The sequence below is a fragment of the Astyanax mexicanus genome, chromosome 7 (assembly GCF_023375975.1).
Source record: "Astyanax mexicanus isolate ESR-SI-001 chromosome 7, AstMex3_surface, whole genome shotgun sequence".
Classification (NCBI taxonomy): domain Eukaryota; kingdom Metazoa; phylum Chordata; class Actinopteri; order Characiformes; family Acestrorhamphidae; genus Astyanax; species Astyanax mexicanus.
This window is the reverse complement of record NC_064414.1, coordinates 13,477,202-13,497,236: the sequence shown is the minus strand read 5'-3', so window position 1 is coordinate 13,497,236 and position 20,035 is coordinate 13,477,202. Positions and strand designations below refer to the sequence as shown.

At 40.3% G+C, this 20,035-nt stretch overlaps 1 protein-coding gene and 1 long non-coding RNA gene across 9 annotated transcripts in view; one reads left to right on the top strand and one right to left on the bottom strand.

Moving 5' to 3' along the window:
• Positions 1 to 20,035, bottom strand: part of LOC103028505 (spectrin beta chain, non-erythrocytic 1) — a 58,290-nt gene that overhangs the window by 21,783 nt on the left and 16,472 nt on the right. For all 8 annotated transcript variants that reach the window (XR_007439954.1, XM_007238451.4, XM_049481238.1 and 5 more), the window contains exons 11-20: positions 17,334 to 17,446; positions 17,159 to 17,234; positions 16,509 to 16,661; positions 16,153 to 16,302; positions 15,441 to 15,697; positions 13,548 to 13,668; positions 12,730 to 12,921; positions 11,905 to 12,057; positions 8,214 to 8,431; positions 7,835 to 8,018 (exon numbers count right to left, since the gene is read on the bottom strand). Coding sequence is in view for 7 of the 8 variants with exons in the window: in XM_007238451.4 (XP_007238513.3) it covers positions 7,835 to 8,018; positions 8,214 to 8,431; positions 11,905 to 12,057; positions 12,730 to 12,921; positions 13,548 to 13,668; positions 15,441 to 15,697; positions 16,153 to 16,302; positions 16,509 to 16,661; positions 17,159 to 17,234; positions 17,334 to 17,446 (1,617 nt within the window). In the remaining variant the exon portion in view is untranslated. The remainder of the gene's footprint in view (positions 1 to 7,834; positions 8,019 to 8,213; positions 8,432 to 11,904; positions 12,058 to 12,729; positions 12,922 to 13,547; positions 13,669 to 15,440; positions 15,698 to 16,152; positions 16,303 to 16,508; positions 16,662 to 17,158; positions 17,235 to 17,333; positions 17,447 to 20,035) is intronic.
• Positions 2,264 to 3,462, top strand: LOC125802918 (uncharacterized). Its single transcript, XR_007439955.1, has 2 exons — positions 2,264 to 2,655; positions 3,172 to 3,462. It is a non-coding gene; the product is annotated as an uncharacterized LOC125802918 (long non-coding RNA).

The following is a 20,035-nucleotide window of genomic DNA, read 5'->3' as shown; positions in this document are numbered from 1 at the left end:
GTCAGAAGCCTTACAAAGTTTCAATAGAGAAGCAACAACTCATCAAGGAAGCCATTGAGGACATGCAGAGAAGAGGCATTGTTAGACCTTCTACTTCACCTTGGGCATCTCCCGTTGTCCTGGTCCCTAAAAAAGAGGGTGGTGTTCGGTTCTGCGTGGACTATCGTAGGATGAACTCCAAAACCCACCTAGATGCATACCCTATGCCACAGGTACAAGAGATCTTAGAGTCCTTACATGGGGCTGCAATCTTCAGCACCTTAGATCTTAAGAGTGGTTATTGGCAAGTTGGTCTTGAACCTGATAGTATCCCTAAAACTGCCTTCATCACATGTCAAGGACTTTACGAATTTACAGTGCTCCCATTTGGGATAAAGAATGCGGCTGCCACTTTCCAGCGATTGATGGATTCGGTACTAGTTAATTTGAAAGGGAAATCGTGCTTTGTCTATATCAATGACATTGTAGTTTATTCCAGTACCATCGAGCAACATCTAGGCCACCTGGAAAAAGTGTTCAGATGTCTCCACCAAGCGGGGCTGACACTAAATTTGAGAAAGTGTAATTTGCTGCAAAGATCTCTCATCTTTTTGGGCCATGTAATATCTGGAGAAGGCATCTGCACTGAGCCGGGAAAGGTAGAAGCAATACAAGCCTTTCCTGAACCACGGTCAATCAAGGAATTGCAACGGTTCCTTGGAATGGCGGGCTGGTATCACCGTTTTATTACACACTTTTCTGAGAGGGCTGCTATACTTAATGCCCTAAAGAAGAAGAACGCCCCGTGGATCTGGACGCAGGAATGCCAGAAGGCTTTCGAGGACATAAAGCAGGCTTTAATTACAGCACCCGTGTTGACTCCCCCTAATTTTTCGGAACCGTTTCAGATACAAACCGATGCTAGTGATCAAGGATTGGGTGCTGTGCTGTCACAAGGGACAGATGGTCTTGAGCTTGTCGTAGCCTATGCTTCCAGACTCTTACAGGGAGCAGAAAGAAATTATTCTACAGCAGAGAAAGAGTGCTTAGCGGTGGTATGGGCCGTGGAGAAATGGAGAGTATATTTGGAGGGACGACATTTCACAGTGATAACCGACCATTCAGCTCTCTCTTGGGTCTTCAACCACCCTAAACCAACCTCCAGATTGACTCGGTGGGCTATCAGGCTGCAAACATTTGATTTCACTGTTCAGTACAGAAAAGGTAAATGCAACATTGTACCTGACACCCTGTCACGAATACCAGACAGAATGACAGAAGGGGTAATGGCACCTTGTCAAGTTACAGGCTCTTCCGATGGACTCCCTGTAGACTGGGCAGAAATAGCCAGAGCACAAGAGGTAGATGGGACATTACAACCACAAAGAGATGAGGCTGGTAATCAGGAAACTCGAAAAGACAGGATTCATTTTGTAACTAAAAACGACATACTGTTCAGAGCTGTACCGAATCAACAACTGGGTCACACCTTGCAGGTGGTACTCCCAGTACAGCATAGGGAAGCTTTCCTGCAGTATGCGCATGACAATCCATTAAGCGGACATCTGGGACAAATGAAGACCCTTCTACGGCTATTAAATATAGCGTATTGGCCATCAATTCGGAGAGATGTTTGGACATACTGTAAAAGTTGTGAAATATGTCAGAAATATAAACCTCGTATTTCCAAGTTGTCAGGCAGACTTCAATCCACTCCTGTGGTAGAACCAGGCTACATGCTAGGGGTGGACCTCATGGGTCCTCTGCCTAAAAGCCCAAGACAAAACGAACACCTCTTAGTCATCGTGGACTACTGTAGTAAATGGGTCGAGATGTTCCCATTGAGAGAGGCAAAATCCTCACAAATTGTCCAAATATTGATTAAGGACATCTTCACCAGGTGGGGAACGCCAGCCTACCTAGTATCCGATAGGGGAGCTCAATTTACCTCCCGGCTCTTGCATGCTACTTGCCGTCAATGGGGGGTTGTCCAGAAACTCACCACCGCTTATCACCCCCAAACGAACCTGACTGAACGTGTCAACAGGACGCTTAAAACCATGATTGCATCATATGTCAAGGACAAACATCGTTTGTGGGACCAGTGGATTCCAGAGTTCCGCTTCGCCATCAATTCAGCTTGGCAGGAGAGTACAGGTTTCACTCCTGCTGAAGTGGCGTTGGGAAGAAAACTCAAAGGACCATTGGAAAGGTTATTGAGTCAGCCTCCTAACCCAGATCATGACGCATACAAAGTGGTCTGGGTAAAAACGCATCCTCTATCTAGGGCAGACAAGGGTTTTGCTGCTAAGTTAGCTGAGAAGTGGAAAGGCCCTGCCAAAATAATTAGGAAAATTAGTCCTGTGAATTATGAGATTGAATACCTTGATGACTCTAGTCGGGTTGACACCATCCATGTAGAAAATCTAAAGTATTACTACGGTTGGGTTGGGTCAACTCTTAAGGGGGTGGGTGTGTAACCAAATTGGCTACATAGCCTTATTTATAGAGTTTTTGAGCGTTCTGGCCTCCCGGCCACTAGGGGGGCTTCTAGATTTTTTTGCCTATGCTTTGGCTGCATACAGGAGGTTTAAAGAGAGAGAGAGTTGACGGGTGAACACATTGCACTCTGTACTGCGTCTCCCTGGGAGGAAACCTCATGGTTTCATGCCTTCTGTAAGTACTTTTGTCATTGTGTTAAACTGTGTTAAACTGTTGTTGAGGGGTGTGATTACACATGTAAGGAATACAGATTGTGAAACTTAGTGAGTAGAATGCTAATGCTAACATGCTGATGTGGAAATGTTTGTTTTATGCATGTGCTAATTTGATTATGCTTAGGTTAACTTGCTAATGCTAACATGCTAAGGCTAACGTGCTAATGCTAACATACTAATGCTAACATGCTTTTGGGGAAATATTTGTTTTATGCATGTGCTAATTTGATTATGCCAATGCTAATTTGCTAATGCTAATATGCTAAGGCTAACTTGCTAATGCTAACATGCTAATGCTAACATGCTTTTGGGGAAATGTTTGTTTTATGCATGTGCTAATTTGATTATGCTAATGCTAACTTGCTATGGCTAACTTGCTAAGGCTAACAGGGTTGCTTGATTATGCTAGTACTAATAGTGAGGGGCGGTCTGATAGGGCTACTTTTGTTGTAATAATTGGAGTTTGTGTGTGCAGAGGGAGTTTATGTATGTCCACAAATCCCTGTGACTTTGAGACCCCAAGAGGAGTCAAGCCTGAAGCAAGGACTTATCAACCTCTGTCAGCAGACAACCACTAGAAAGACTGTTCACCCGCTCTAAACCCTGCTAAGGACTCTGGCTGGACTAGTGGGACTATTTGAATCCATTGACTAATAGACTGTCCATTCTTCAAAGAACGAATTAAGGGACTCCTTTCATTGTTTATGTCCATGATGGTGTATATGTGGGTTTGGGTGGTTTGGATAAATGGTGTTTCATACTTAAACTAGACTGATCTGGTAAATTTTGTGGGACTGTGAATATCATATATCTTAGTAGCTAAATCACTGGCAGGTCTCACCCCCCTTAGATCTTATGTAAGTTGTTTTTCTGGAAAGTTCTCTAGAGAGAGGTTACAGGATTAAGAGCCTTGCTCAAAGTCCTAACACTAGCTGCCCACCAAACAGAATTAGGACTGGGAGATCTTGTTTTGCTAGTTATGATGCCTGTTTAAGCATAAAGTCCTGCCCCTTAAGAAAACAAGCCAATCAGTTTGCTGCTTATGTTGCAAATGGAGGAGCGTCAGTGTGCCAGTGGGGAACCCCACCCTCAATATTGAGATCTTCACAAGCGCAATGTTTTTTTGTGCATATGGAGCCGAATGCTACAAATTAATCATGAAGTTTTTGTCAGATTTTATCAGTAATGTAAAATATGTAATTCAAATGTTAATCAAACAAATGGAAGGCTGGTCCTTTATAAGTGAGTGTTGCTGCCATTGCAAAGATGGAAAAGTGTGTAGTCCAAGACTTAATTTCTGTCCGGGAAGACGCACCCATTACTTTTGATTAAAATAACTGCAGGACTATCTAACTAGTATTTGAAGTATCATAACCTCCCTGCTCTGCTCTCTACTACTCTGGTCTGCTGCTGTGCTGGTCTGCTGCTGTGCTGCTCTGCTGCTGAAAGCTTGCTTTAATCTTCAGCTTCTACACTTTTCTCTGTTTTCTTCTCTTTTACTCTCTTCACACTTACTAATCCACTTTTAGTCTGCTTCCTCTTTGCTCTACACACCTATTAATCCACTCTCAGTCTACTTTTATAGACTTTTTCCTCAGGTTTGCTGGATTAGCTGTTTGCTGCTGCAGTTTGTTTGTGTAAGTTTCTAATTTCAACTGAAACAAGGTGAGTGCTTTTTTTCTCCATGGCTTCTGCTCAGGTTTACACCTGTTTAGAGTGTGGCATGTATAGCTTAGATCCCTTATCCACCGATACTGGTAACAATAGTGGTATTTGTACTAAGTGTGAGATAGTTAGCTCCTTGGTGGATAAGGTGAATAAGTTAGAGCTGCACATCCGGGGTTTAATAAGGGATAGACAGCAGGATTCACTGTTAGCAGCCCCGGGTGTCTCAGGGAGAGTTAGTACCCCCTCGACTCCGGCCTTAGAGCCCTCACAGCGGGGCGAATGGGTAACGTCTCGGCGGCATAGTCGAAAGGCTAAGGCTAATGCTACCGCAAAGGCCACAGCCAGCCCACCTAAACACCACGCTCCCCCAGTTCACGTGTCAAACAGGTTTGCCCCGCTCAGTGAAGCACCAACTGAGGAGCCTGTTAAAGGTACTCTGGTGATAGGAGACTCTATCGTCCGACACGTGAAATTAGCTACTCCTTTAGGGGCACCAGCGGCAACAGTTACTTGTTTACCGGGAGCCAGAGCACCGGACATTAGTGGCAACCTTAGGTTAGGGAATAGGAGATATTCGAGGGTAGTAATTCATGTAGGGGCCAATGATATTCGTCTGCGGCAGTCTGAAATAACTAAGGCTAATATTAAAGAGGTGATTAAACAGGCCCAGACGCTGTCCGAGGAGGTAATCTGCTCTGGCCCCATCCCAATGAGGCGTGGTGATGAAGCTTACAGCAGGCTTTCTTCGCTGAACCGCTGGATGTCCAAGGTGTGCAGAAAATCATGTGGGCTTTATAGATAACTGGCTACACTTTGAGGGCAAGCCTGGTCTTTTAGGTAGGGATGGTGTCCACCCCACGCGGGAGGGTGCTGCCTTACTTTCATGCAGCATAGCTCATAGTCTTTTAGTTAGTCGGCAGAGTAGTATTAGAAGCTGCTGACAATCCAGAGCCGGGACCAGGCCGCAGACAGAGAGGCTTAACCGACCGTCTGCGAGCTGCAAAGAGACGTTACCTAGATACCAATGTATTCAGACTGTGTCTGTCCCCCGAGTCAAACAAAAACATCAAAAAACTAAAACAGTAAATCTAAATAACTTAACTTATATTAAACAATCATATCCAGACTGTAGTACTAACATTTCAAGCCTAAAGATTGGTTTACTTAATATTAGATCTCTAAATTCAAAAGCAGTTCTGGTGAATGAAATGATAACTGATCAGAAATTCGATGTTCTGTGTCTGACAGAAACCTGGATTAGGCCAAATGAATATGTAGCATTAAATGAAGCCACCCCTGCAGGCTATAATTATATACACAATCCGAGATTGTCCGGTAGAGGAGGTGGGGTCTGCATATTTTTCCAAAGTACCTTAGTTAGCAATCAGAAACACTATGAAAATTTTACTTCTTTTGAGCTTCTTTACACCAGTATAATTAATCCAGTTACAAAAAAGAATGCATTTTCTTTAATTAACATCTACAGACCACCAGGGCCCTATTTAGAATTTTTAAAAGAATTTAGTGATTTTGTCACAGACTTAGCAGTAAGTAATGATAAAGTGATTATAGTTGGAGACTTCAACATTCATTTCGAAAAATTGGATGATCCATTAAAAAAGGCATTCACATCGATTTTAGACTCAGTTGGTATTACTCAAAATATAACAGGACCTACTCATTACTGTAATCATACTCTGGATTTAGTTTTGACCCTGGGTGTGAGCATAGATAACCCGAATATTCGTTCTCAAACCTCCGCAATTTCAGATCATTACCTTATTTCATTTAAATTACATCTTAGTCATAATATACGTACATCCCCTAGCTACTCTGTAAAACGTTCAATTACGCCTTTTACAGCCCAACAATTTACAGATAAGCTTCCAGACTTATCAACTCTAATGTACTCTCCTGTAGACCCAGTAGAACTAGACAAACTAACCGAAGGTTTAGAAAATACCTTTCGCTCTACCTTAGATGTTGTAGCACCCCTTAAACACAAAATAGAGAGACAGAAAAAGCTCGCACCGTGGTACAATGATCAAACTCGTACCTTAAAGCAGTTAGTACGAAATTTAGAGCGTAAATATCGATCAACTAAACTGGAAGTGTTTCACTCTGCGTGGAAAGACAGTCTTGTTAAATATAGAAAAGAACTTAATAAAGCCCGCTCAGCATATCTGGCCTCACAGATCGAGATAAATAAAAATAATCCTAGAGTTCTCTTTAGTGTTATTTCCAAATTAACTAAAAACCAGGCAGGTACTGAACCTCAGATTCCAGCCATTTACACCAGCAACGATTTTATGGACTTCTTCAATAGTAAAATTGAAAACATTCGGGATAAAATTAAACAGATAAATATTACATCCTCTCTGTCATCTGGTCTGGCTGATCTAGAACAAAACTCTGTTACTGAAGTTAGGTTGGAAGTCTTTAACCCACTTCCACAGCTAGAACTAGAGAAAATTATCTCCTCTTCAAACAGCACAACCTGCACACTTGATGCTGTTCCCACAAAATTATTAAAACAGGTACTGCCAGATATAATTAAACCTCTGTTAATGATAGTAAACTCATCGCTCGCCCTGGGCCATGTACCCAAAGCCTTTAAAACAGCTGTAATTAAACCTCTGATCAAGAAACCAAATCTTGATCCTAGTGTACTGTCTAACTATAGACCTATTTCAAACTTACCGTTTATTTCTAAGATTTTAGAAAAAGCTGTAGCCCAACAACTTTGCTCTTACCTGCAAAGAAACCAGATCTATGAAAAATTTCAATCTGGATTTAGGCCTTATCATAGCACTGAGACAGCTTTAGTTAGAATAACAAACGATCTACTTATAGCCGCCGACCAAGGCTGTGTTTCCTTACTGGTACTTCTCGATCTGAGCACAGCCTTTGATACAATAGATCATACTATCCTTTTAGAAAGACTAGAGAACATGGTCGGTGTAACCGGAACTGCCTTAGCATGGTTTAAATCGTACTTAACCGATCGCTATCAGTTTGTGAGGATAAATGATATGTCTTCCAGTTATACCAAGGTAAGATATGGAATTCCACAAGGCTCTATATTAGGACCGTTATTATTTACATTATATATGCTCCCACTGGGCAAAGTTATTAGAAAACACAATGTGAATTTTCATTGTTATGCGGATGACACGCAGCTCTTCATATCAGCCAAACCTGATGACAGAGTGAGATTAAAGAAAATCGAGGATTGTGTAGAAGATGTAAAATCATGGATGTCGCACAACTTCCTCCTATTAAATAGTGATAAAACAGAAGTTCTCCTATTAGGCCCCTATTAGGGTTCTGTATTCTGTATTTTCTATGTGTAATGTTTTGCCTGATTCTTTGTCCTGTAATCATGTTTCTGTAAAGCTGCTTTGTGCCAACACCTGTTGTAAAAAGCGCTATACAAATAAATTTGATTTGATTTGATTTGATAACCTCACCATCTTGGCCAAGTGGTGATCCTCACTGAGGAGCTTCGCCCCTGCAGCAGCTAGCAGATCAAAGTCCTTGAACTTTAGTTCTATTTGCTGGTCCAAATGTTCAACAATGGAGCCATGGCTTTCTCTGTCCTCACACAGAGCACTCTCTGAGAATATGCGGGAACGAGTGTCTTCTGTCCAAGATCTGCAATATGGGGAATAAAAATGCAGTATAGGAAACAATAGGGGAAAAGCATTCTATGATCACATCAGCACACCAAATAAATGCATATGCACGTCCACTCATTCATAGCTCTATAAAATGAGCACTCTTCAATTAACAGATTCCATGTGCATACACTTACATACAAGTACAAAATAAGTTTTTATTTATACATACATCATTTCCAAGTAGCTCCTAAAGAAATGACGAAGGTGGCTGAATTGCAGCAGTCTTCTCTGGTTTTCAGCCATACTCCTGCCTAACTCCTCCCATGCTTGCAGGCTGGTTTCAACTTCAATCTTTAGAGCATGCAGTCTCTCTGGGCACAGAACTGCTAACTGAGCAGACAGACTCTCCATGACCTTCACCTCCTCTTCCAATGCATTATAGTGCACCTATGGAAAAACAAAGATACACTTTAAAGCTAAAGTAAATTATCGCTAGTTATGCATGCAGGAAGCTGGATGCAGTTATAGTAGTGGCCACACAGTTAAGTGATTGATAATAATCCCCATGAAAAGCATGTGTCAAGAGAATTAAATACCAAAACACCATGTTCCTTGCTATAATCAATCAATTTATCAACATTCATACTCAGAGTACATTAAGGGTGGCCCTCTTTTACAATCAACTAGGAGTTTAAAAAAAAATTGTGACCCCAGTGAGCTAAGTTTTAGAGTGCACTGTAGCTAAAAGCAGATTTTCCCAGTTTAGTAAAAACTGAAGGGGGATCCAGTCACTTGAGCGAGTCTGGTAAGTTGTGTTATTATTAATAAGCATTTGTGTAAAATATGTGGCATATGGCCTGAAAGTGCTTTAAAAAATAAAATAAACTTTAAAATAAACCAGAGTGTTTTCCGACACACAGAAAGAGAAGATCCCCCAACTTTTTCATACAGCAAACAATTATGTCCTGTACGGTCACTAGTAATGAATGAGTTGCTGATGCATATCTGTAAATCACATCACCATAATCTAGCATAGATAAAAGTGTTGACTGTATATCATTAAAAGTGAGCTGCAGTTTATCTACAGCAGCACTACTGTGGTCAGCTGAGCAACATAAAACTATGTCATCAGAATATTTTTTTTTCCAGTCAGCAATGGAGGTGACAATATAATTTATGAATACATTAAATAATATCGGCCCAAGTACTGATCCTTGTGGGACACACTCAGAGATGGGTAGCGGTTCGGAGCATACTGTGCACACATTACTTGCTCTTCTGAGACACAATCAACCAGAATCAGAGAACTACATTTACAAGCGGAACTAGCGTTATAGTTCATGCCTTCTGACCACCAGAGCAGTTATGTAGTGTATCAAAAGTACCAACATGTTACGAAGGCAGACTCACCACTGCTTAGCAAAGCCGCTGACAGGACAGAACTACCCAGGCCTGAAAATGAGGCTACGTTCATCCTGGGTTTATTTTAAAGGGGAAAGTCTAGCCACATGTCTATGAACTGAACTGACTGACAAAGGGTTTGCGTATGGAAATGAATAATAAGTCTATTTCTGAGTGGATGAGCAAACAGGCCAGTCATCTAAATATAAGAGAATCTTAATGTCTGATGCCAACAGAGGATAGGGCTGCTGGAATGCCCCTGATAAAAATCTACGTGGCCAATCCAAGGCAAAGCTGAATGTATGCACATTTAACTAAAACATGCGGTTTTGAAAGGCTTGTGTGATGTAGTAATGTACACATACGTGTTCCACAGGTCGAGTGTTGTGGAAAGAAAAATAGTACAAGGTAAACAGCACCCTGAAAAACTGAACTTATTTAGCATTTGTAGGGGACAGCTGGAGAGTTCTTATTAAGATCTTAATAAGATCTTATTTGGCGTGCTATTGGCTAAGCTGCGAACAAGGTCACAAAGTCACTCAAAAATAGTGAATTTCAGAGAATAGCTAGGTTTTCAGTATTCACAGGGAGTTCAGTACTTGCAAAGTGTCTAAAGTTACTAGCTTCGAGCTACTAGCTTGATGGTAGTAGAGTAGCGCTGTGTACACAGACCTGGGCTGCAAAGATGGAAAACACATGGGCAGGTAAACAACAAAATCCCACACAGAGGGATGAAGTGCGAGTAAAAATATCTTATCCTGCTCAAGGCGAGTTGAGTGTGGTCTCTTTTTCTACATCGAGAAAAAGGAGCACAAGTGAAGTGTGGCCCTCTTTACAGCCAGGGGTCACGCATGACTGTGTTGGTATGCAGGTCTTGATAGATGCTAAACATGGGAATGGTCAAATACTACCCAACCGCTCTGGCAGACAGAAGGCATGAAACTGACATTTTATTACACAAAACAGAGTTCACTGTACTAGATCATTCACCACTACACAGTATATTCAGGGTTTCCTCCATGTAAAAGGACCATATGTGCTACATATGTCAGGACTGTTAATAAATGTTCGACAGACCTCATGGGACAAATACTCAGCAGTGTTTTCCTCACACAACATTGGGTGTAGAGATTGGCGGATGCCTTTAGGGTTACAGCACAGCTATTTCAGTGTGAGCGATTAGGTCATTTCTAGGGATATGGAACCGATACACACTAACTGCCCAAATATGAGTCATGCTGAATAGTTCCCACCTACCTGTCCCACCCTAAAACTCTCACACAGTCACACACATAAATACACAGGCTCACACATACACACACACACACCACAAAAAACAAACAAACACAATGTGATATCTTTTGTGGAAAATAATATAGATCATACATTGCAGTTGATTTTATTCACTTTCTCTAACCAAAAAAGGATATGAGCAATTGGAAACAGAACAAACAGAAAACCAAAACAGGAAAAGGACTGTAGAAACAATGTGCTAAAGTTAAGTCATCATGGGATAACGCAGAGAGCTGAAAGCAGAGAGCTGGTCAGCCTGTATCCATTACATCAACACCCAGAGACTATTATATCTCTATAGACAAGACGGCTGGACCAATCAGTTGTTCAGACAATGCACTTTTAAACCTTAAAACCATTGTATATACAGCTTAATTATTCAGGAATCTGTCAACGCACCAACAAGATTCATACATTGTGACAAACAGGAAACCCGACTGTTTCTAACAGTAGCACTGACCTGACGAATAGGCTTATCTTTATATTCCCATGCTTTAGTATTTCATTATAAGCAGCTGATAGTAAATATCCAGTGTACTAAATCACTTTCATTAGGTACTAATATGCACTCTAATCTAACTATTACCTAAAAGAAAACTCTTGTGTGAATAGATTTGAAGGCTGTACATTCAAAAATAAGTAAAACAAAAACACCACACCAAAATAGGCTGGGGTTTAAGGGGTTAATCATCTGTTCAACAGGTCCTGTAGCTTTAGTAGTTCATCCAATACAACTTTTAATGAGACTGGCAGTGTCACTTAACATTGGACACTAAAGTCTGTGGACTTTTGATGGTTCGAAAAAAACAGAACAACATGACTGGCTAAAAGTAACCAGCAGCAAAATGTATTGACATCATGTTAATTTATTGTACGATACATCCATAACATAATTATTGTGACAGGCCTTCCTATGGAGTATAATAGGGGTTGGAATCACATGGCATCTCATGATACAATATTATTACGATATGTTGCCCACAATAATGGGGAGATTATGATACTGTGAATCTGAGACAATTCTCTATGATACTTTACAGCATCTGTGTTATTGAAGAGGATAAAATACTTCTAAATTGTCAAATACCAGGAATTATGGATTTATTGGTGCCAGTTTCCCAGAATTTCACAATGAATATTCTTTACTGCAGGTTTACCCTATTCATTTGATTAGCGCCACCACAAGGAGCAATATCTTTAAGTATCAATATCAGTCTGGCCCTTACCTTCAGCTGGTCCTGCTGCTCCTGTAGGCTGGCCAGACCACACCGTTCTGGTTCACACCGTACAGCCATCTTGTTTTCCATCTCCAGGATGTCTATGGCTAGTTCTGCACAGTGCTGGAGACACTCCTCCACCCGTATGGCTATAGTGGAATGCTGACATGTAGAAAGAGCAGGTGAGGGGTTTTAGGTGAATATTGTCAAAATGACCAGAGTCACAATCGGCTTCTGTTACAGTACTAACAGCTCTCATCTGGGTATTGGAATTGTACATATGGTAACTGCAACACCAGCAACAAACAAAATACCAGTTTAAGTTTCGCCTAAAGGATTTATCATAGTAAATAAAGACGAAAGAGCATATTTCAAAAAGCATTCTTTATCATCTTCCTTACACCAATGTAGGCATCAATACCTAAACTATAAATTTCACAAAAGTCAGATATATAGCAGGTCTTATTTGTAAATGTGTAAAAAAAATTCTATAGCAATTTTATAATTTGTTTGGCTAAACTACTCACAAATACTCACAACTGCCCTTATCAGCTAAAATCAAACAGAAAAGATACAATCTAAACACATTTGGTAACTTCTGCATAACACATCCTTTATAGCAAACAAATATTAATATTTCAGTACATCTTAGAGCACAGTTTTTATATATACACAAGATGCATGCAGCAACAACAACAACAACAATAATAATACTAATATTAATAATAATAGATATTTTGTATTATACTTGTTCTTATTTCTTTCATTGAATTAGTTATTTGATTTTCTTTCCTGGCCCCTGCAAGTGCTGTGAAACCTATTATTTTATTTTACCCTCTTTAGGAGTTCTCTAATGCAGTGGTCATGTTCCTGGCAGCGGCCTCTTTCTCGCGCTGTATCATTGAGCATCTCCACCGCCTCCCTCAGCTCCTCCACAGGGTCTACCAGGCATTCAACCAGCTCGCTGTCGGCACTCCCCGCCCGAGGCAGCAGAGTTGGTTCACAATCCAGATCACTCTTAAGAGGCTGCACAACCAACAAAGAACATACAAATAAAATATAACCACAACCACACTCCCTTAACTTCAGTTGAGTTACACAATATTTCCAAAAGCATTTGCTCGCCTTTGCACGCATCTAAATTACCACAAAGGTAACCACACCACACTCTTTGGTAAAGGTCTTTATGGAGCTTGCTTTGTGCACCGGTGTGCAGTCATGTTGTAACAGGAAGGGACCTCCACAAACTGCTGAGAGCATGAAATTGTCCAAAATCTTTTGGTATGCTAAAGCATTAACTCCATCAGAAGTGTGATTCGTTATTCCAGGTCTCGACTGCTCTAGAGTCCAGTGGCAGCGTGCTTTACACTACTGCATCCTTTTCTCTGCATTGCACTTAATGATGTAAGGCTTGGATGGAGCCATTCCTATTGTAGAAGCAATTTGCATGTCTAGGTGCATGGTTTTACATACATGTGGTCATGGAAGTGACTGGAACACCTGTATTTATTGATTTGGATGGGTTAGTGAATATTTTTGGCAATATAGTATATGTTTTTATCTGACATTCTATCATATCTCATAAGTCTGAAATAACATGGTTATTTTGATGACAGTGTATTGTCATTATAGTATTGTGTATTGGATCATACCTGGCCCAGAGTGTTGTAATGGTTCTCCTCCAGCTCCACTCTCTCCAGAAACTCTGTTAGCATGCGTGTGTCCTTTAGCTCAGAGCTCTGCTGTGTCAGTGCCATCTGAACTCTGCTAAATCTGAGAAGCAATAGAAACACAAAATCAACCCTGAAACCAAATCAACGTTTAGTCATTTCACTTTAGTCACAGTCCAGACCACTAATTCAAGAGTGCCAGTACCAAAAAGGTTAGTCACTCCTAGTTAAAACAACATGTGCTCCACCTATGTAGAGAACTTTAGCATAAAACTATGTGGCATTTGAAAGTGATGTCTGAAAGTGTGTATGTGGGGATCAAATAGAGTATAATTGTGAGTAAACCGTGTTTCAGTTTTTTTTTAGATTTTCCATAAATGGTCAATGCAAATGACAATCGATATTATTTCTAAGTTATGACCCGTAAAGTATGAATCCAATTTTCTTGAACAAACTCCTAATTATAACAGTATAAAAAAAAAAACACAAAATTAACTATTCCACATTATTAACAGGCCACATTATCAAGCAATATGGGAAAGAAAAAGGATCTCTCTCCTGCTGAAAAGTGTGAAAGTGCAATGCCTTGGACAAGGTATGCAAACATTACCGGGTACATATGAATGGAGTCATGTTTTGAGCTGGAATCATAGCAAGAGCTGCTATCCCCTTTAGGGTCCCTGAGTGTGTGAAATTGATCTCAGCAAAGTATACAGAGTTTCTTATTGACCACTTTCTTCCATGGTACAAAAAGAAGAACCGTACCTTCCGGAGCAAAATCATCTTAATGCATCAACCGTATCGAGAACCTTTGGGAGGCTATTCTGACATACTGCAAAGAAACTTAAGAAGAAACTGCCCAAAAACTCAAGTTCAATGTCAAATAAAGGCAATATTTCACATGTAACTTTGCCTGTTAAGATGTTTTTAATTAAAATAGATTTAGATTTTTAGTAAATGTGACCACTTAATGCTGCAAATAAAAAAATATATACTTTTTCTATTTTGAAACTCTGTTGTGCATAATTGCAAATTACATTGCATTTTAAGTTTTTTTATTTTATTTAAAAAATTTATGTTATCTTTAAGAGGTTTGTTCAAATAAATATGGATTTATACTTAACATGTCATGACTTTATTTGCATTGACCATTTAGGAAAATTTGAAAAAATATATATATAAAAAAATCACTTGCAAAATAATATGGAAAACAGTGTACTGTCTATAAAACGCTGCTAATGCTAATCTTTAGGTTTAGACTGAAAACTTGTTTAGTTTAGCTTTTCATAATTAATGTTTCCCTTCCAGGAGTTCATGAACATAGGGAATTGTGGTAAACCGAGAGGCTGGTGCTGTTGTTCGGCTACTGCACTCGGTGAAGTGGGTGGATGCCAGTGTTTCAGAGTGCCTCCATGTCTATGCTACTTTCTGGCTCTCTCCATTTAGTCAGATATGGCTGAATATATCTGACTAAATAGAGCCAGAAAGTAACATAGACATAGACATCTTTCTTCTTACTGACTGTCTAACTATCCTGCCCTATACAGACTGACGTTTTGAAAATCAGACTGTCACATGATGTATCATGACGTTTATGAGTAGTCTAATCAGAGGACGATGAGTCTTGTTTCCTCCAAGTGTTTCTTACTCCAGCTCTAAGGGATTTTCTTGCCACTGTCACTCATGTTTCATGTAGATTTTCATCTGTTTTATCAATATTAAAATACAGGAATTTGCCAGAAATAAATGATTCAACATGTCATGATTCAATCTGTGTATCAGTGATTGAAGTCAAGTAAATGATATTTGTATTTAATTTTATCAGCTAAATATAATATATAGAGCAGCCCCGACAGTCCTAATTAGAGTTCATACTTTTTATCTATGTCCTCCATCCGCGTGTAGAGTAGCTGGGCATGGCAGTGACTCTGGCAGCAAAGGGCCTCAATTTCCTGCCTGAGACTGGGAAGCTCCTGGCCGTGAGTTTCCAATTCCTTTTCCAGCAAGGAGCTCTCTCTCTCTGCCACACTCACTGACTCAGGATCTCCTGCCAAGGACACCTGCTTGATAGACAGCTCCACTGCCTCGAGCCAGGCTTCTAAACTGCCCAGCCTCTGCAGCACCCTGACCACCTGAAAACATGCAGAAAGAGAGAGCAAGGAACACGGAAAATATAGATGTTTTTATTCAAAGGATAACCGTTCACCCATTCTTCAGATTACACACAGCCAGTTTATGGACAGACTACCAACTCCCTATTTCCCTTGTAATATAAGTAAATTAATACAAATTTATACAACATTCCTTTCATTTGAGAAAGTAGAATACATTTTTTTAATAAAACCAATGTCTGGCCAGTACAAGGATATAATTTCCAATATCAAAAATCAGTAATTAATTCATCTCGGAAAACAGTAAGTATCCACTGTTATTAAACATGCTATTAAATTGATTATTTTTCAAATGTGCCCGACAGCAGTAGTACCTATATATTTACATTTTAACTGGTTTTAGATAGATGGACTCGGGAGTGCTCTTTAGTGTCTGGCTTTTCCTCCTTACAAGGTCTGTCAGTCTATGAGCGTACCTTGCGGTTGAGTTCCTCTGCAGCACACAGGACCACCCCATTCTTCTGATGACGTCTATTGAGCTCCTCCCACAACACCTCGAGCTGGCTGAGGAACTCCTGTATCTTGGTACTGCCAGGGTGCTGCGCTCGGACCAGGCTGTGGCCCTCCTTATTTAAAAAAAAAACAACAACACAAAAACACTGGTATAAATATGAGCTAGCAAGAAAAATGTTCTGCCTGTAACTTCATTGTGCATTTAGTGTAATATTTAATGAATTAATAATGTAAAATAACAAATATGTCATCAATGCCAATACAAACAATGCAACTGCCAATAAGTCCAGAGGTTTTAATGTGTGCTTGGTGATCTCACCTTCTTGACCAGCTCTATGCGGTCTTTGTTCGACAGGATATCCTTTTCCAGAGAGGCCTGGTACTTCTTTGCTACCTCGTAGCTGCCAGGCTCCTCCATACTGCTGCAGACATTTGTTGCCATGGTGACGCTGTCCTTGAGCCAGGAGAGAGTCTAGAGGATGGAGGAGAAGGATGAGGTGAGGTGTGTGATTCCACAAGGATATGGGAACACAAAGGTTGTGTCATAGAGAACAGTGGTTTTTGGCCAGGCTCTGAATCTTTGGCTGCTCCAGTCAGATGTGCTAACGCTTGGCTGGGATTCTTGGGGTGAGGACAATTCCTGGAAGTCAGCAATTACAGCAGAAACTAATGCTGGTGTATGACAAATAACTTTGTGTCATAAAAACACAGTTGCTTGCACATAAACATGATGTAGTCTTTCCTTGTTAGCCATTTTCACTGTGCTGCCATGACCTTAACCTGGTACACTATGGGATCCATTCAAATGAAGTATTATGGTAGGAGGCTACACCTACAGTATTTGGACAGGTTTAACGAGACTTTTTTCCGTCTGTGACGACCAGACTGGACAGACGAGAGCTTGCTGAAGGTTTCTAAGTGCTACTGGTTGTGTAAGAGTTGTGTAATGATGGAGTCATAAATGGGCACCTTATCTGCAGACACAGTGAATTTCTGGAGCTGTGTATAGAATTGTGGAAAACTGCTGGGCTTTGAAGGAGTCCCACTGCAAAGAAAAAAAACAGAGAACGGCCTTTTAGACAATAGTATAAACTGAAAAATTTACTCAGGAAAAGAGGGTAATGTTAGTCAAGCGACACATTACCTTTTGGTCTGAAAATTGGCCATGGAATCCCGGGGGCACATGCATCCAAGGCTCTCTCCTGGATCTGGCTGAGGTTCCTTCTGGCTGTTTGGGGACAGCCTGGTGTTTTTTTCCTGTGGAGGAATAAAAAATCTTATCTAATATATTTATACATGTATGGGATTCTTTGTATAAGATCAGTATAAAAAACATGGTAACTTGTTTAAACTGTAATTTGTCACTATTAATGGCTGGCTATTTCAAGACATTTCCATAGACATGCTGGACTGAGTAAGATGAAGTTAAGCAGTGAGTCTTTCCCTCAAGCATTTGGACAGAGTGAAGCCAGCACCACAGGAAAAAGTCAACACAGGAAAGCCATTACTCTCACAACTCAACATATTGTATATTTCACCCTGAATTATGTCCAGCATTTGAGGAGAGCATAAACTTTTAATTAGAGTATATTTCTGCAGTACACAAACCTGCAGTTTCAGGACTGTAGAACTTTTGGAAACTGCTTTATAGTACACTCTGTAGTAATCTAACACTTAGTAGAAGCTTTCTTGGCACAGGAGAAATGTAGGAGCTTGTACCTCACAAATTAACTAACTGAAGTGGTGAGGCTAATAATGTAAACAATTATGAAGAGCAATAAAGCTAATATAACAAGCTACTCAATACTGTAATTCTGTTAGACAAACCAAGTCTCCCTTGGTTTGAAATGAACTCCAGCAATATCATTTACAGTTGTGGTCAAAAGTTTACATACACTTGTAAAAAAACATAATGTTATGGCTGTCTTGAGTTTTCAATAAGTTCTACAACTCTTATTTTTCTGTGATAGAGTGATCGGAACACATACATGTTTGTCACAAAAAACAGTCATAAAATTTGGTTCTTTCATAAATTTATTATGGGTCTGCTGAAAATGTCACCAAATCTGCTGGGTCAAAAATATACATACAGCAACATTAGTATTTGGTTACATGTCCCTTGGCCATTTTCACGGCAACTAGGCGCTTTTGGTAGCCATCCACAAGCTCCTGGCAAGCTTCAGGTCGAATGTTTGACCACTCTTCTTGACAGAATTGGTGCAGTTCAGCTAAATGTGATGGTTTTCTTGCATGAACCCGTTTCTTTAGCACTGTCCACATGTTCTCAATGGGGTTTAAGTCAGGACTTTGGGAAGGCCATTCTAAAACCTTAATTCTAGCCTGGTTTAGCCATTCCTTTACCACTTTTGATGTATGTTTTGGGTCATTGTCTTGTTGGAACACCCAACTGCGCCCAAGACCCAACCTTCGGGCTGATGGTTTTAAGTTTTCCTGCAGAATTTGGAGGTAATCCTCCTTCTTCATTATCCCATTTACTTTCTGCAAAGAACCAGTTCCACTGGCAGCAAAACATCCCCAGAGCATAATACTACCACCACCATGCTTGACAGTAGGCATGGTGTTCCTGGGATTAAAGGCCTCACCTTTTCTCCTCCAAACATATTGCTGGGTGTTGTGGCCAAACAGCTCAATTTTTGTTTCGTCTGACCAGAGAACTTTCCTCCAGAAGGTTTTATCTTTGTCCATGTGATCAGCAGCAAACTTCAGCCGAGTCTTAAGGTGCCTTTTCTGGAGCAAGGGCTTCTTTCTTGCACGGCAGCCTCTCAGTCCATGGCGATGTAAAACACGCTTGACTGTGGAGACTGACACCTGTGTTCCATCAGCTTCCAAATCCTTGCAGACCTGCTTCTTGGTGATTCTTGGTTGACTCTTGACCATCCTGACCAATCTCCTCTCGGCAGCATGTGATAGCTTGCGTTTTCTTCCTGATCGTGGCAGTGACACAACTGTTCCATGCACTTTATACTTGCGTATAATTGTCTGCACAGTTGCTCTTGGGACCTGTAGCTGCTTTGAAATGGCTCCAAGTGACTTCCCTGACTTGTTCAAGTCAATAATTCGCTTTTTCAGATCCACACTGAGTTCCTTTGACTTTCCCATTGTAGCTTTTGTAGCTGAGTCTAATCACTGGGTCAAATGAGCCCTATTTAAATGGGCTCATGAGAAGTCAACAGCTGTAGTCAGTCAGAATCACTTACAAGAAGTGAAGAGGCCATGACATGAAGCTAATTTGATTGACACAACTCGCTACATCACCAAAATTGACAAATTTTGTTGCTGTATGTATATTTTTGACCCAGCAGATTTGGTGACATTTTCAGCAGACCCATAATAAATTTATGAAAGAACCAAATTTTATGACTGTTTTTTGTGACAAACATGTATGTGTTCCGATCACTCTATCACAGAAAAATAAGAGTTGTAGAACTTATTCAAAACTCAAGACAGCCATAACATTGTTTTTTTACAAGTGTATGTAAACTTTTGACCACAACTGTATGTATGTATTAAATCAATTTTTCAATTGTTGGTTCACTAGAGATCTTTGCTAAACTTGACAGTTTTGAGATTGGCCTATAATTATTCAACTCTGTTGTCTCACCACCTTTATGCAGAGAAATTACATGAGCTGTTTTCCAGCTAAACTGAGAGATTAAAAATGTCTAAAATGTAATTTAAAATAATTGGGGCTGCAAGACGCAATAAAAAGGGACCCTGCCCATCTTCTCCAGAGTATTTTCGTGGAGGGCATTAGCAACTAAATATGGAGAAAATGGCTGAAGTTTGTGCTATTTCTATAAAAGATTTGGCCAGCTGCAGCAAAAT